The 14,896-nt window shown below is 37.3% G+C and overlaps 1 protein-coding gene across 5 annotated transcripts in view; it reads right to left on the bottom strand.

Moving 5' to 3' along the window:
* The window catches only part of asap3 (ArfGAP with SH3 domain, ankyrin repeat and PH domain 3), an 88,936-nt gene that overhangs the window by 43,633 nt on the left and 30,407 nt on the right, over window positions 1-14,896 (bottom strand). For all 5 annotated transcript variants that reach the window (XM_057858706.1, XM_057858705.1, XM_057858707.1 and 2 more), the window contains 6 exons: window positions 14,472-14,617; window positions 10,445-10,519; window positions 6,511-6,560; window positions 6,202-6,319; window positions 2,322-2,407; window positions 1,965-2,040 (listed from right to left, as the gene is read on the bottom strand). In XM_057858706.1, coding sequence (XP_057714689.1) covers window positions 1,965-2,040; window positions 2,322-2,407; window positions 6,202-6,319; window positions 6,511-6,560; window positions 10,445-10,519; window positions 14,472-14,617 — 551 coding nt within the window. The remainder of the gene's footprint in view (window positions 1-1,964; window positions 2,041-2,321; window positions 2,408-6,201; window positions 6,320-6,510; window positions 6,561-10,444; window positions 10,520-14,471; window positions 14,618-14,896) is intronic.

Consider the following 14,896-nt stretch of genomic DNA (forward strand, 5'->3'; position numbering starts at 1 on the left):
ACATCATGCTTTGGGGCAGTATTTCTGCAAAGGGACCTGGACGACTGATCAGTGTAGAGAAAAGAATGAATGGGGTCATGTATCGAGAGGTTTTCAATGAAAATCTCCTTCCATCAGCAAGGGCATTGAAGATGAGACGTGGCTGGGTCTTTCAGCATGACAATGATCCCAAACACACAGCCAGGGCAACAAAGGAGTGGCTTCGTAAGAAGCATTTCAAGGTCCTGGAGTGCCCTAGCCAGTCTCCAGATCTCAACCCCATAGAAAATCTGTGGAGGGAGTTGAAAGTCCGTGTTGCCCAACGACAACCCCAAAACATCACTGCTCTAGAGGAAATCTGCTTGGAGGAATGGGCAAAAATACCAGCAACAGTAAGTGAAAAGCTTGTGAAGAGATACAGAAAACGTTTGGCCTCCGTTATTGCCAACAAAGGGTACATAACAAAGTATTGAGATGAACTTTTGGTATTGACTAAATACTTATTTTCCACCATGATTTGCAAATAAATTTAAAAAAAAAAATTTCCCCACATTCTGTCTCTCATGGTTGAGGTTTACCCATGTTGACAATTGCAGGCCTCTCTAATATTTTCAAGTGGGAGAACTTGCATAATTAGTGGTTGACTAAATACTTATTTGCCCCACTGTGTGTGTATACATAGATATCTTTTTTTTTTTACGCATTCATGAGGTGGTTGTTCAGATATTCAAATATTAAGATATGTCAGAAGAGTGCAATGGAAACATAACTGAAATATTCTAATTAAAATAAATGCATCCCACAGCTCAACATTACTACCATCAGAACAAAAATATTTGAATTATTTTGCAAAAAAGGCACGTGTGTATGACTCGTATCATGTTTATATTATACACACACTCGCTTTCTCAACACAATTGCCAGAGAGAAAAAACACTACATATTTTACCAACGCTAGACACACTAAACACGCTGGAGTTGACTCTCATAGCTGGTGGGAAACGTTCATGACAGTGTTTCCTAACATTTAACTCTGTAAGAATGCGAAATCATATTGGAGGTATTGCCTCCTCGGCAGCCACCCTCCGCAAACATGTTTTACATGTCGGTTGGCCGTCCTATTCTAAGCCGGTGCCGTCTGTTAACTTTTCTGTAGCTGAAGTATTTCCATACCAGCGATTTCGTTTTCTTCTATGGGGGAAAAGTTCAGGAGTTTCACCTCCTCCAGCCATCGTGTAGCACAGCTGACTCACTGACACTTAGCAACAACCAGTTGGGGAAGGTTGAGCCTTGCAGCTGCAAATGAGGGATTTCTCAATGCATTTTGGGGAGATAAAAAATAGCTAATACCGTAGAGACAGTATGACGGAACTTTTTTGCGGTTCTGAAACCTTGATGTTTTCATACCACAGTATACCCTGGAACTGGTAATCGGCACATGTCACATGATCACTTCTCCACAGCCCAAGTTTTGGGCATCCATCTTCCTTCAGTAAAATTAGGATAAGTCCTTATTAGTTATTAGCTTTTTCAAAACAAAAAAAAAAACAGCCTTCAATGGAAACAACTTTGAAGAAATGTTTGAAATACCAGCGAAAAAGTGTCACTGAATCACAGCTACAACTAAAAGTATATATCAGAATGAAAATTGCTGTTACGAACACCTTGTCCACATATTGCACCATCATCTTGAATCTCTTCCTTTTTACTCATTCAGTGCCAATGATGACAACACTCATCAATTACAGTGGCCAAGTTTTCAATGGGAAGTGTGGGGTAGGGTCTGAAGTTGCTTGACTGTGAATGTAATTTATAACATATTTACTACAGCACAACTGCAAGCGACGCACCATATGAGATCAGGCCAGTTTCAGAGTCTGATGTCATGTATGTTATGATGAAAGATTATAGCACTTGAATGCTGACCACAAGCAATGACATGCTGTGATGTGCTAGCTAGCATTACAAAGGAGTCTGTTTATTACCGTGTGAACCGAGGAAGCCAGTTTCTCCACAAAGGGAGCGAGATTTTCAGCAGCTTTAAGACCATCCTGAAAGAAACTGAGAGAAGAGGAGGGGAGAAAAAAACGGGAGAAGAAAGGCTGAGTCATGGTGCCACTTTAGTCCAAACAACATCACACGCTCAAGTTGTCCGCTTCAAACCACTGGAATGGATCCAATTGGCAAAATTGTTAACCAACAGCAGAAAAGAAATGTGTGAATGTCACTTTTTTTTTTTGAAGCGAGGAAGAACACAAGATAAGTTGTTCCAACAACCCAATCATCAACTATGACATCCAGCAGACACATGGAAAGTACAGAAGACAAAGAAAATTGCTGACCTGAGCTGGGCCTGGAAGAACTTTATGAGGCTTTGGAGGAGATCTGGACCTTGACGGACCTTTAGTTCCTCGATCTTCAATAAGTACTAGAAACAGAGAAACATGCATGTGTGTTATTTTTATTGGACATTCTAATTAGGGCTGTGAAACGATTAAAATTTTTTAATCGAGTTAATTACAGCTTAAAAATCAATTAATCGCAATTCAAACCATCTATAAAATATGCCATATTTTTCTGTAAATTATCGTTGGAATGGAAAGATAAGACACAAGATGGATATATACATTCAACATACGGTACATAAGTACTGTATTTGTTTATTATAACAATAAATCAACAAGATGGCATTAACATTTTGTTAAAGCGATCCATGGATAGAAAGACTTGTAGTTCTTAAAAGATAAATGTTAGTACAAGTTATAGAAATTTTATATTAAAACCCCTCTTAATGTTTTCGTTTTAATAAAATTTTACAAATTTTCAATCTAAAAATAAACTAGGAGGCCGCCATTGTTGATGTCAATAATTACACAATGCTCATGGGTGCTTAAGCCCATAAAATCAGTCACACCCAAGCGCCAGCAGAGGGCGACAAAACCCCAAAATACACAAGTAACAAGTTTGCACTGCAGTGTGCTGTCATTTTAATCTGTTTGAGCGGGGCATGTGCGTTAATTGCGTCAAATATTTATATAATATATAAAAACAATCTGTTATCTCATGACTAGATAAAGCTATGCAGGCCATCAACAAAATGTCAAATCTGTCAGAAATCAACAGGCAGGACTGGAATGGAAATAAATATTGAACATATTATTCGAAACACTTTGCAGTAAACAGAGTACAGTAAGCACTTATACCATCTACAAAATTGCAAAGCTCAAAATGAAGTTGTGCCAATAAAACAATTCCAGTTTCCAGTCGCAATGGAAGCAATGACTTCATTGTGTTGTTTGTCATTCAACATTCGCATATAGCAAGTCGAGTAGCTAGCAACAAGTGGAAAGTCCACCCGCCTCCTCATGTCCGTAACCTCTGTCAATCAGGATAGAAGGTGGAGGGCGGAAGGACAGAAATTAAGCACAAACAACCCTAAATACTGGATGAACACGTCTTTGCTGATGTAATCTTTGGACCAATAGATGGATGGATGGAAGGATTCTTGCAATATTATGTTTTCAATTCTGTACTATTTTTCCTTTTCATTGTATCCCTATTATTCTTTCTAATTCATGAAAATGTTAGAGGGATGTCCCGATCCGATCAAGTGATCGGAAATTGGGTCGGTCGCACCATTTTTCAGGGGATCGAAGTCAGCTGAAAAGGATCTGATTTTTAATTAAAATAGAATTATATTTATAAGGGCTGTCAAACGGTTAAAATTTTTAATCGAGTTCATCACTGCTTAAAAATTAATTAATCGTAATTAATATCAATTCAAACCATCTCTAAAATATGCCATATTTTTCTGTAAATTATTGTTGGAATGCAAAGAGAAGACAAGACGGATATATACATTCAACATACTGTACATAAGTACTTTATTTGTTTATTGTAACAATTAGGGCTGTCAAAAATTATGGCGTTACCGGGCGTTAATTATTTTTTTTAATTAATCACGTTAAAATATTTGACGCAATTAACGCACATGCCCCGCTCAAACAGATTAAAATGACAGCAGTGTCATGTCCACTTGTTACTTGTGTTTTTTGTCTCCCTCTGTTGGCGCTTTGGTGCTACTGATTTTAAGGGTTGACATCAACAATGGCGAGCTACTAGTTTATTTTTGATTGAAAATTTTACAAATATTAAAATGAAAACATTAAGAGGGGTTTTAATACTTGTACTAACATTTGTCTTTTAAGAACTACAAGTCTTCTATCCATGGATCACTTTAACAGAATGTTAATGTTAATGCCATCTTGTTGATTTATCGTTATAATAAACAAATACAGAACTTTTGTACAGTATGTTGAATGTATATATCCGTCTTGTGTCTTTCCATTACAACAATAATTTACAGAAAAATATGCCATATTTTAGAGATGGTTTGACAGCCCTAGTAACAATAAATTCACAAGATGGCATTAACATTATTAACATTCTTTCTGTGAAAGGGATCCATGGATAGAAAGACTTGTAATTCTTAGAAGATAAATGTGAGTTTGTACATTGTGATTAAATATTGCCATCTAGTGTATTTGTTGAGCTAAACGAAATGTTTCAATAGAGTTTTACCAAAGTTTGAGTATTATTTTGCATAGCTATTCTGATTGGGAATACCAGTTCTCTTTGCATTGAGCGCTTTTCTATTTTTAGAGATAAGAATATTATTTTTGTTGTGCTTTCAGTAAATGATACTGTAGCGACTTAACTGTTCTGCCCAAATGCATGATGGGAAGTTGGGCAACCATGACTGTCAGTGGTGGCTGCAAATGATATATCTTCTCTGCGTTGTGTTCAATACAGGGTGTTAAGAAAAAGATCATTTCCTGTCATTAAACCCCACGCCGCCACAATAGATATATTGGTTGTGGAAGAGATGCTCAAGCTTTTTCCAATAAATAGCGCGGCCCCAATGAATGCCTGTGTCCACTCCACTCACTTGTCTCTGCCTCTTAATTCTCAATATACATAAAACGGCGCCATTGTACTCTGTTTGCGGCAATGCCTGAGTGGGTCGTTCCGCGCATGTGTTAAATATTTTAACGTGATTAATTTAAAAAGTTAATTACCGCCCGTTAAAGCGATAAATTTGACAGCCCTAATATTTATGCTTCTCTGTTTCATACGTCTATAGTCTTCACTCTCCCTCCTGCTGCTTTTCTTGCTCACCAGTGTACTGCAGTTTGCTGCTTGTTTAACTTAACAATGGCTGATAGCTGTTGAAGCTTTGATGTTACCAGAGAAGCCTGGGAGCGCTGACTTGAAAGACGCTGTATGTGTCAATCATTGTTGAGCTTGTTAAACACTAGCGTGTTCTCTCTAAATGTTCTCAGCAACCTGAGTGGATTTGATAGGACTCACTCAATGAAGCATTTAATAAAGACAAGTACTTTTCTACGTTATTCTTGTTTAAAAATAATTCGGTGGAACATGTTTGAAACATCATAGTTATTACATTTGAAGTGCTTAAAATCATTTATTAAAATAATACATGAAAGGTATTTTTATTACACTTGGGGGGGGGGGGGGCATGTCATATATCTCTCTCCAATGCTAAATCTGAATAAATACATTGAAAATACATTGAACTACACGCACGGGAACAATTTTTTTTTTTCGGTATTGGATCCGGACTCTTTAACGGCAGATTCTCAAAATCAGGTGACTCTGGACTTGGGTGCAAAAATATGCGATCAGGACATCTCTCGTTCTAACTAAAAAGGATAAATTGCCAGTCTACCTTTTATTTCGGTCGTGATTTGATTTTGAAATGTAATATATTATTTAGGCTCTTCTGTTTTTGATGGCAGGAATTAATTTACAATGTATGATCAAAAAATTGCTCTTTTTGCATCTTTTCTTTTGAAAACCTACTCTAATTTGATTTTAAACTTTGTTTTTTTTCAGCATCTGCTGTTGCTCTTTAAAACTATGACAGGACAGAAACATAATTTTTGCAAAGTCAGGTCCATCTGTGCATTGTGAAACAATTCCCTCAGCATTTAGATACATAAAACAGCAAAGATATCCTTTGAATAGATGACAACAATGCAGCCAACTGGAACCCAGCCTGGCTCCTCCACATATTTTTCCCATAAAACTAGTTGGAAGCCTCATTTGGAAGCTTTTTAGAAGAAAAGAAGACCACCCATTAGGATGTGGGTTAAGACCACTTCAGGTATGTGCAAGGTGTTGTTTTTGCTGGCAACTCACCTCACACATCTGCAGCTGGAAGGTCCTCCTTTCTCGCTCCATATCCTCCCCTCCGTCTGATCCCTCCGACCGGATGACTTGCCTGCTTTTCTCCTTGCGCTCTTTCTCTAGTTTCACTCTAATATAGATGAAGAATAGTATTAGCAAAATTTGGTATGTATGAATAACGTGAATTTAAAACAAAGGGGTGAGGAGGGTAGTAGTTTATGTAACGTACAGTACATGTCAATGTCATGATAATACTGGATACATTTTATTAAGCTACTCATTTCGCGGAAATGATATGCACGGCGTATTACTGTAATTTACATTTTTAAGTCGTACTCCTTCCAGCTCCTCTCCATCTGTTTCTTCAGCTCCTGATGGAAAACACAAGGGAATGCACAACTTTGAGAAAAAAACAATTGTACAGTGTGTCTTTGTGGTTCTTTGTGGTTAACTCGCCTGCTATCTGGCCAAACCGGCTTCCGCCAGCTACCTGTCATCTGTTGTGTTAATAATACACGGCGACAGTAGCTTATAGAAACATGAGGACACTCTTTAGCTTGTCTGTCACCATGACATCTCATACAGTTACACAATAAGCAGGTTATATTTGGTTGGAAGATGGAACATTACTTTTTTCCATTCGTCTGTATAAATATTTCACTGTAGTGTATTAATAGGTTACAAAGGGGAAATGAAGTCAAAAATGTTTGATGAAGGCACTGGTAGGGTTGTTCCGATCACGTTTTTTTGCTCCCGATCCGATCACGATCGTTTTAGTTTGAGTATCTGCCGATCCCAATATTTCCCGATCCGATTGCTGTTTTTTTGCTCCTGATTCAATTCCAATCATTCCCGATAATTTTTCCCGATCATATACATTTTGGCAATGCATTAAGAAAAAAATGAATAAAACCCGGACGAATATATACATTCAACATACAGTACATAAGTACTGTATTTGTTTATTATGACAATAAATCCTCAAGATGGCATTTACATTATTAACATTCTTTCTGTGAGAGGGATCCACGGATAGAAAGACTTATAGTTCTTAAAAGATAAATGTTAGTACAAGTTATAGTAGTAGTATAGTACTAATTCTTAAAGGATAAATGTGACTTTGTATATTGTGACTATATATTGCCATCTAGTGTATTTGTTGAGCTTTCAGTAAATGATACTGTAGCCATTTAACTGTTCTGCAAATGCATGATGGGAAGTGCAACCATGACTGTGTGTAGTGGCACCAATTGATATATCGTCTCTGCGTTGGGAAATAAAATAGGGTGTTAAGAAAAAGATCAACTACTACCTTTCTTCCCCACATTGCTTCCCACGATATTTCTAATTGTTGAGAGAGGGATTTTAAGGCTTTAGCCAACTAAAGAAAGGCTCCAAAGACTGCCAAAATTCACTCTACTCATTTTACGCTGCTTTTTAGGTCTATATATTAGTAAAACGGCGCCAATATGGATTGAACGCGGCAATGCGTGAGTGGGTCGTGCAGCGCATGCGTTAATTGCGTTAAATATTTTAACGTGATTAATTTAAAGAAAAATTAATCACCGCCATTAACGCGATAAATTTGATAGCCCTACTTTGAGCCAAAACTAAAGACTCTGGATGAGTGCAAGACATTTTGTCTGTAACGATAAATACAATTAGAAAACAATTTAATTAAAAAATGTATATATATTAAAAAAAGGCATGTCCGATATTTTTTTGCCGATTCCGATACTTTGAAAATGACGTCGGGATGCCGATGGATCTGGACATCTTTAGAAGGCAGTGCTAAATTTTGATGGTTTGGATTTAGACTTGCTGTCATAACTCCCTAATGAAAAATAAAATAAATCCAAATTATGTCAACGCAGAAAACGCCATTAAACGTGTTGAATAAAGTTCTATTATTTTTAGGGCTGTCAAACGATTAAATTCTTTAATCAAGTTAATCACAGCTTAAAAATGAATTAATCGTAATTAATCGCAATTCAAACCAGCTGTAAAATATGCCATATTTTTCTGTAAATTGTTGTTGGAATGGAAAGATAAGACACAAGACGGATATATACATTCAACATACTGTAGTAATAAGAACTGGATTTGTTTATTATAACAATAAATCCACAAGATAGCATTAACATTATGAACATTCTTTCTGTTAAAGGGATCCACGGATAGAAAGACCTGTAGTTTTTAAAAGATAAATGTTAGTACAAGTTATACTAATTTTATATTAAAACTAGGGCTGTCAAAATTATCGCGTTAACGCGCGGTTATTAATTTTTTTAATTAATCACGTTAAAATATTTGACGCAATTAACGCACATGTCCCGCTCAGAAAGTATTCTGCCTATTGGTAAGTTCTACAGCAAGGCTTTTTGTGCTGTCCAACAGCGAACTCTTGTGGTCGCTTTGCAACATGGTTTATTTTTTTCTTCTTTTCTTTCTTCATTATGGCTGCACGACGTCTCGGGCTGATAATGTTGTGCTTATATGATCCTTGGACAAGATTTGTCCGTAAGTATGGTTGTTGTAAAGAATGTACATATAATGTTAGTAAGTGAAATGTTATATTTTTTGTATGAGACGCTTTTTGTTTATGTTTAGTGAACCTGTATAGCGTGCTAAGCTAACGTTGTTACTAATGCAATGCTTGTGTACTTTTATTTTGTAGTTTTACGACGGTTTAAAGAGGACAATGGTTTGAGGCCATTTATTAATAAACCAGATGAAAAAGGAAGAAGTCTAATTATTAAGGCGTTCACTAGCTGTCTAGCTTTGGAAAAAGTAGACGCTTCGGAGTGAGGACAGCATAGACAGATTTAAATGACAGTAGAGTGAAATGCCCACTACAGTCCTTATGTAGCGTATGTTGAATGTATATATCCATCTTGTGTCTTATCTTTCCATTCCAACAATTTATTTTACAGAATATATATATAATTTACAGAAAAATATGGCATATTTTATAGATGGTTTGAATTGCGATTAATTGCGATTAATTACGATTATTTAATTTTTAAGCTGCAATTAACTCGATTAAAAATTTTAATCGTTTGACAGCCCTAATTAAAACCCCTCTTAATTTTTTTGTTTGAATAAAATTTGTAAAATTTTCAATCAAAAAATAAACTAGTAGCTCGCCATTGTTGATGTCGCTGAGCGGTGACGTCACATGGGCTCCCTGCCATTCTTCCACAGTGTCTTTATGTACGTAAGGTAGTGATTGAAATACACCACAAGGTGTCAATGGCGAGTTTTAAATTACTTAGCAATCAAGCCAATGAGTGTGTTTTGTCCCTCGACTGACACCGTAGTTCCCTGTTTACTGGTCCATCACGGTCATTTGAGTGCGGGCTTCAAAACGTACGAGACCTCTGATAGTTTGTATATTGTGACTAAATATTGCCATCCAGTGTATTTGTTGAACTAAACGAAATGTTTGAATAGAGTAAGTACTAGTAGAATAAGTTTTATGTGTATTTTGCATAGCTATTTTGAGTGGCAATGCGAGTTCTCTTTGCACTGTTGTTTAACTATGTGAGAATAGGGCCTCATTAATACAGATTGAAGCTATTGATATTATTTTTGTTGTGCTTTCACTAAATGATACCTATGTCTGCTGTGAAGGAGTTGCCGAAGCTTATGCCAATAAACGGCGCGGTCCAATAAACGCCTGTGTCCACTCGCCTCTTGTAATATTCTGATAAAGAATTATCCGATGCACCCTGAAGTGCAGGCGGCGCCAATGTTGTTTACTCACATGATGCAGGAGTGAGTTAGAGTTACGGCCTGCCGAGAGTCGTAAGCTGTGTTAATGTTGAAGCTGAATGTGCTCATAAAGAAACAAAGTACCAGCACGTCGCGTGTGGTATACCTTTGTTAAGAAAAAAAAACACAAAACAAGACACCTTTCTCTGCCTCTTAGCTCTCGATGTGCAAAAAACGGTGTCGTTGTAATCTGTTTGAGGCAATGCATGAGCGGGTCCTTCCGCGCATGCGTTAAATGCGTCAAGTATTTTAACGTGATTAATTTTAAAAAATTAAGTACCGTCCATTAACGCGATAAATTTGGCAGCACTAATTATTTTGTGTACACTCGATGACATTTGTCTTTCTTTTTGTTATTAGGCTCACTTATCCAGTTTCACAGACATATGTTCCTGCATGTGTTCTTCTTCCATTAGAGTTCATTTAAATATAAGGGGGTTTAACATTTGTTTGGAGAATGTCAAGAGAACTTTTCACTTACCAATCTGCTGTCGCGCAGCTCCGCTTTCAGCACATTTTCCAGAGGGAAGGCCATGATGTTGTTGAGGTTCTGCACCTGGAACGTGTCAGTGCGCAAGACAAGCACAATATATCAGGTTTTCAACTCTCACTCTGCGTGTTCATGTGTGACAGTGTTACGCAGAGGGTCATTAGAGGTCATTCTCAATAATAAAAGACACAGCAGGGCTCTTAACTGCCCCAAAACGTTTGCATTTTACTCCTAAAAATTGAGTCAGTGGAAAGTTAAGTTTGTTAACTATTGCTATTGAGGTACACAAAGAACACATATGGGTAAGCGACGTAAAGCGAGGAAATTAGTTGCCAATCAATTGAATAAAGAAGCTGTTATGTAACCCAGTGTGCTATTGGGATCGTTTGAAAGGAGTGTTTAAGGCTTTCAGCAGACTTTTTCATTGAACATCAGGGTTAAAAGATTATCATAATTTTCGTACTATAAGGCGCATCTGACTATAAGCCGCCACCCACCAAATTTGACATGAAAACGGCGCTTGTTCATAGATAAACTGCACCGGAGAATAAGCCGCAGCTGTTCTCACTTTATTATGGGATATTTACACCAAAAGATATTAACAGGTAACACTTTATTTGAAAGCGGCATCATAAGACTGTCATAAGACCGAATGAACCACCATGAAATTTTGAACCAATTGGCTGCAAAGCTTTGTTGCTTCAAGAAGCTTCATTTGGCCATCACTGCTCCTTTGGAGAAGACAGTCTACCTCTGCTGCCACCTGCTTTCATCACTGTTATAGTCCAACATGCCTCCTAGCATGCATTGCAGCGCTACAGATGTAAATAGTGGAGGCGTGCGAAATTTCTGATTCTTAAATTATTCGCGATTCAGCCATGGAAAATTCGAGAACAATTCACAAACATCCAAATTCCGATTATTGAATTATACCAGGTAAAGCGGAACTAACACACAGTCAGCGCGATCTTCGGGACGCAATGAGGAACGGACTGAGACTAAATATCATGTTCAACTCATGCCACTAGATAAAAGAAACACTAATACCTGACTGAGGCAGACAGCCGCTACAAACGCTACAACGCCCAGTTGCTAGTTGCTACAAACATAGGGCCACGTAAGGCTAGGGTAGATATCACATATATGTATGTAGAAGTAGATGCGAAATGACAGACGACGGTAGTGTTAGAACATGTATAGAGAACTAGATGCGAAATGACAGACTTGCCGGCGTTAGTAAACAGCCGCCATCTTAAAGCATTCAACTTCACTGGAAGGCTCTGTTGTAGCGAACCTAATTAACGTAGCGAACCTAATTAACTTTTTATCTAAAATACTCTTAAATCCGCAAAATCTTGATTTGAATCCATCTCGGGCTGTCCCAAACGACTAATTTTCTCCCAATTAATCAGCCGACTATTTTTACGATAGGTCGACTAATCTTTTAATTAAAATTTTTAAAAAAAAAATTTTATTTTATTTTTTTTACTAATTGAGCAATGAAATTTTTGTTGACCCTTATCAATTCACAAAAACATTTTTTTTTTTTTTTTTTACTAATTTAGCAATGAAATTTTTGTTGACGCTTATGAATTCACAAAAACATTTTGGAACACTTAAATTCTTTATTGAAGTACAAATAAACAGATAAATAACAATAATAAATCACAAACAATGAGTTCAAGTGCTGATAGAATTAAGTTGTGCAAAAGAATGGAATGTAAACAGATTCAGAACACTGACTTCACCTTTCCAACATGATTCAAAACAATTCTTAAAAAAATACCTAGAATTAATATTTTAGTATACTGTAGTACTATATATAACAGTATTATAATAATTACTCATTGCCAATCAGACTTTTCATAAAGGGTTTCATTTTAAAGGTATTCTTAGTGTAGAATCTGAAGTATGTGGGATTAAGTCCAGAAATCGTTATTTATATGACGAACATGACATGCTTTTATTTTGAAATGTTCACCGGAAGAACGCTCGCTAAACCGCTAACCCTAACCCTGCTTTACATTCCACAAAAAAAGCACTTTTTGTCATTGCATTTGGTGTCAGTAATAGATTTTTTGTCCTTTTGCAAATGCTGTTAACCAGCGATTTTTCATGTTTGAAGTGTCACCTTTTAACTGCAACTTTTGGACAAGGCTGCCTGTTTTATAGCCGGCTAAAGTAGGTCGTCTTTTTTCCCATCCACCTCAATGTATCAATGCTAACGTATATAGTGTTTAATATAGATGTGTTTTCTTATTTTGTATGTCTGAACTTTAATTCTACAGTGTGTTGATGACAGAAAAGAACTGGAGTCTCATATGCTATCAGCACGCATGCACAAATGTACGCACGCACGCGCGCGCAACGATAAAACGCAGCCGTGAAAATGGCCGCCCTCATTTTTATTTACCATGCGATGAATGGAATCATTGCATATCGCGACAGGCTTAGCAACTTCAATAAAACATATCATTAGTTCGATGGACTTACAATCTCCTGTCGTTATCATTCACGGCCGACGTGCAGCCAAGCTTGGCATTGAAGAGACAGGACACAACAGTGTACCCTCCTTTGTTTCTTTAAAAATAAGTCAATGTTTTGGACTCTCTGGTGCGTTTTTTTGGCTTTGTGCCGATTTCCCCGCTTGCATACCAAGCGTCCGACATTCTGAACTTTCCACGCATATATTTTTTTAACCCTTCATTAATCACGTCGACGGATTTACGTCATCGATGACGTTGACAATGTCGATTAATCGGGACAGCTCTAGTTTGGTTTGGCCTGAAAGGATTTTCGAACAATTTTGGAACTAATGTACGAAACAAAAGATGCACATAAATAGAGTTGGTAACAAAATTTGCCAGATGAAACCTAATGACATCAACAATCAGCATTTATTAATGCCCATGACAGTGTCATGTCATAATTACGACGGTCTTATGACAGTCTTCTGACACTACTGTCAAGTAAAGTGTTACCTATTAACGCAAAGAAATGAACAAATAAGACGCACTGGATTATAAATCGCAGGATTCAAAATGAGGCAAAAAAGTAGCAGTTTATAGTCCGAAAATCACAGTAGACATTTAGCAAGATTGACTGACCCAGGCTCTGTTGTGCTGAGAAATCTACTAATTTCTGACCCTTTTAACAGGAAATATTTACATTTCGCATTTTAATAACACATTCAGAAAAGTACTAATATAAAATTATTACAATAGATCCTAACAATTTACCCCTTGATATGAATATTATGCCATATTGCTCAGCCCTCAGTCTCTGATGCAGTTAGTCAATGACCAAATATATATAGTGTACCATAATTACATACAATTTCTGTACACTAAACAGCTACATTAGGGAAAAAGTAACAACATGTATTTGTATATTGAATATAACATTATTAACATCCAGATATTACGGCAGCAAGCCATAAATGTAAAAGGACTGCACAACATACGATTGTCCTTGTATTATTAGTCATTGCTTCTATTTGATGGCATGAAAATATGTAAATATGATTTTGTGAATTTTGCACTGAAGCTTCATTTGAAGAAAATTGTGAATCGAATTCACATTGCAGTATCGGCCAGAAAAAACAGTCAGTCCTATTTGTCATGAGTACAAACAAACAAAAATTTAATCTCTCCATCAGCTTCCCTGCTAGGCCGGACTGACACACACGAGCAAGAAAGTGTGTGTGATTGAGTGCTCTCATGTGCGTTTGTGTTGCATCACTCATGGAGGTCTGCTCTGAATTAAAATCACCATAGAAACTATCAGTGGGAGGCTTCCCAGAGGAGCAATCTCACTTTTGCGCGTGCACACACACGCGCTTCTATTTGAGCAAACGACTAATGACAATGTTAGTCATGCGGCTATAATCTACAACAACCTGCAGCTCTCCCGCCAACATGTTATCGAAGTGATTCATTTCTTCTCTTAACCTAACCTCATTTCTCTTTATTGGAGTCACACAGAGGACCAAATACCCCTCCTTCTACTCTTTCCTCACCAGATTCTTGAGCAGGGCCGTGACTTCTCGGGTGAACACGGCCAGGTTGAGAAAGCCCTTGGAGACCTCGTTGTTGTCTTGGCTCATATGGCTGTTGCCCAGCTTCTCCAGGACCTCCGTATACTGCTCCTTGGCTTCCATGTGAGCTAAGAGAAGGAATATGGTGTCATTCAAATGAGCATATGGGTTCCATTACCAGCTGTAGAGCACAAGATAGCTTAAAAGGGCTGATGAGGGATGAGGGATTTAGAAAGTGAAGGGTTATTCTGACGAGATTTTTTTTTGCCTTGACTAAGAAGTTAAGAGTGATGGTTCAGCACACTTTCGTTTTCTCTCCCATTGATTACACCGAGGCATTTCCTTTCCATATATGAGAACATGACAGCCGATGTCGCTAAAACTCAAGACACCACTGCCTATTTTAT

Source organism: Corythoichthys intestinalis, chromosome 15 (genome assembly GCF_030265065.1).
Source record: "Corythoichthys intestinalis isolate RoL2023-P3 chromosome 15, ASM3026506v1, whole genome shotgun sequence".
NCBI classification, from domain to species: domain Eukaryota; kingdom Metazoa; phylum Chordata; class Actinopteri; order Syngnathiformes; family Syngnathidae; genus Corythoichthys; species Corythoichthys intestinalis.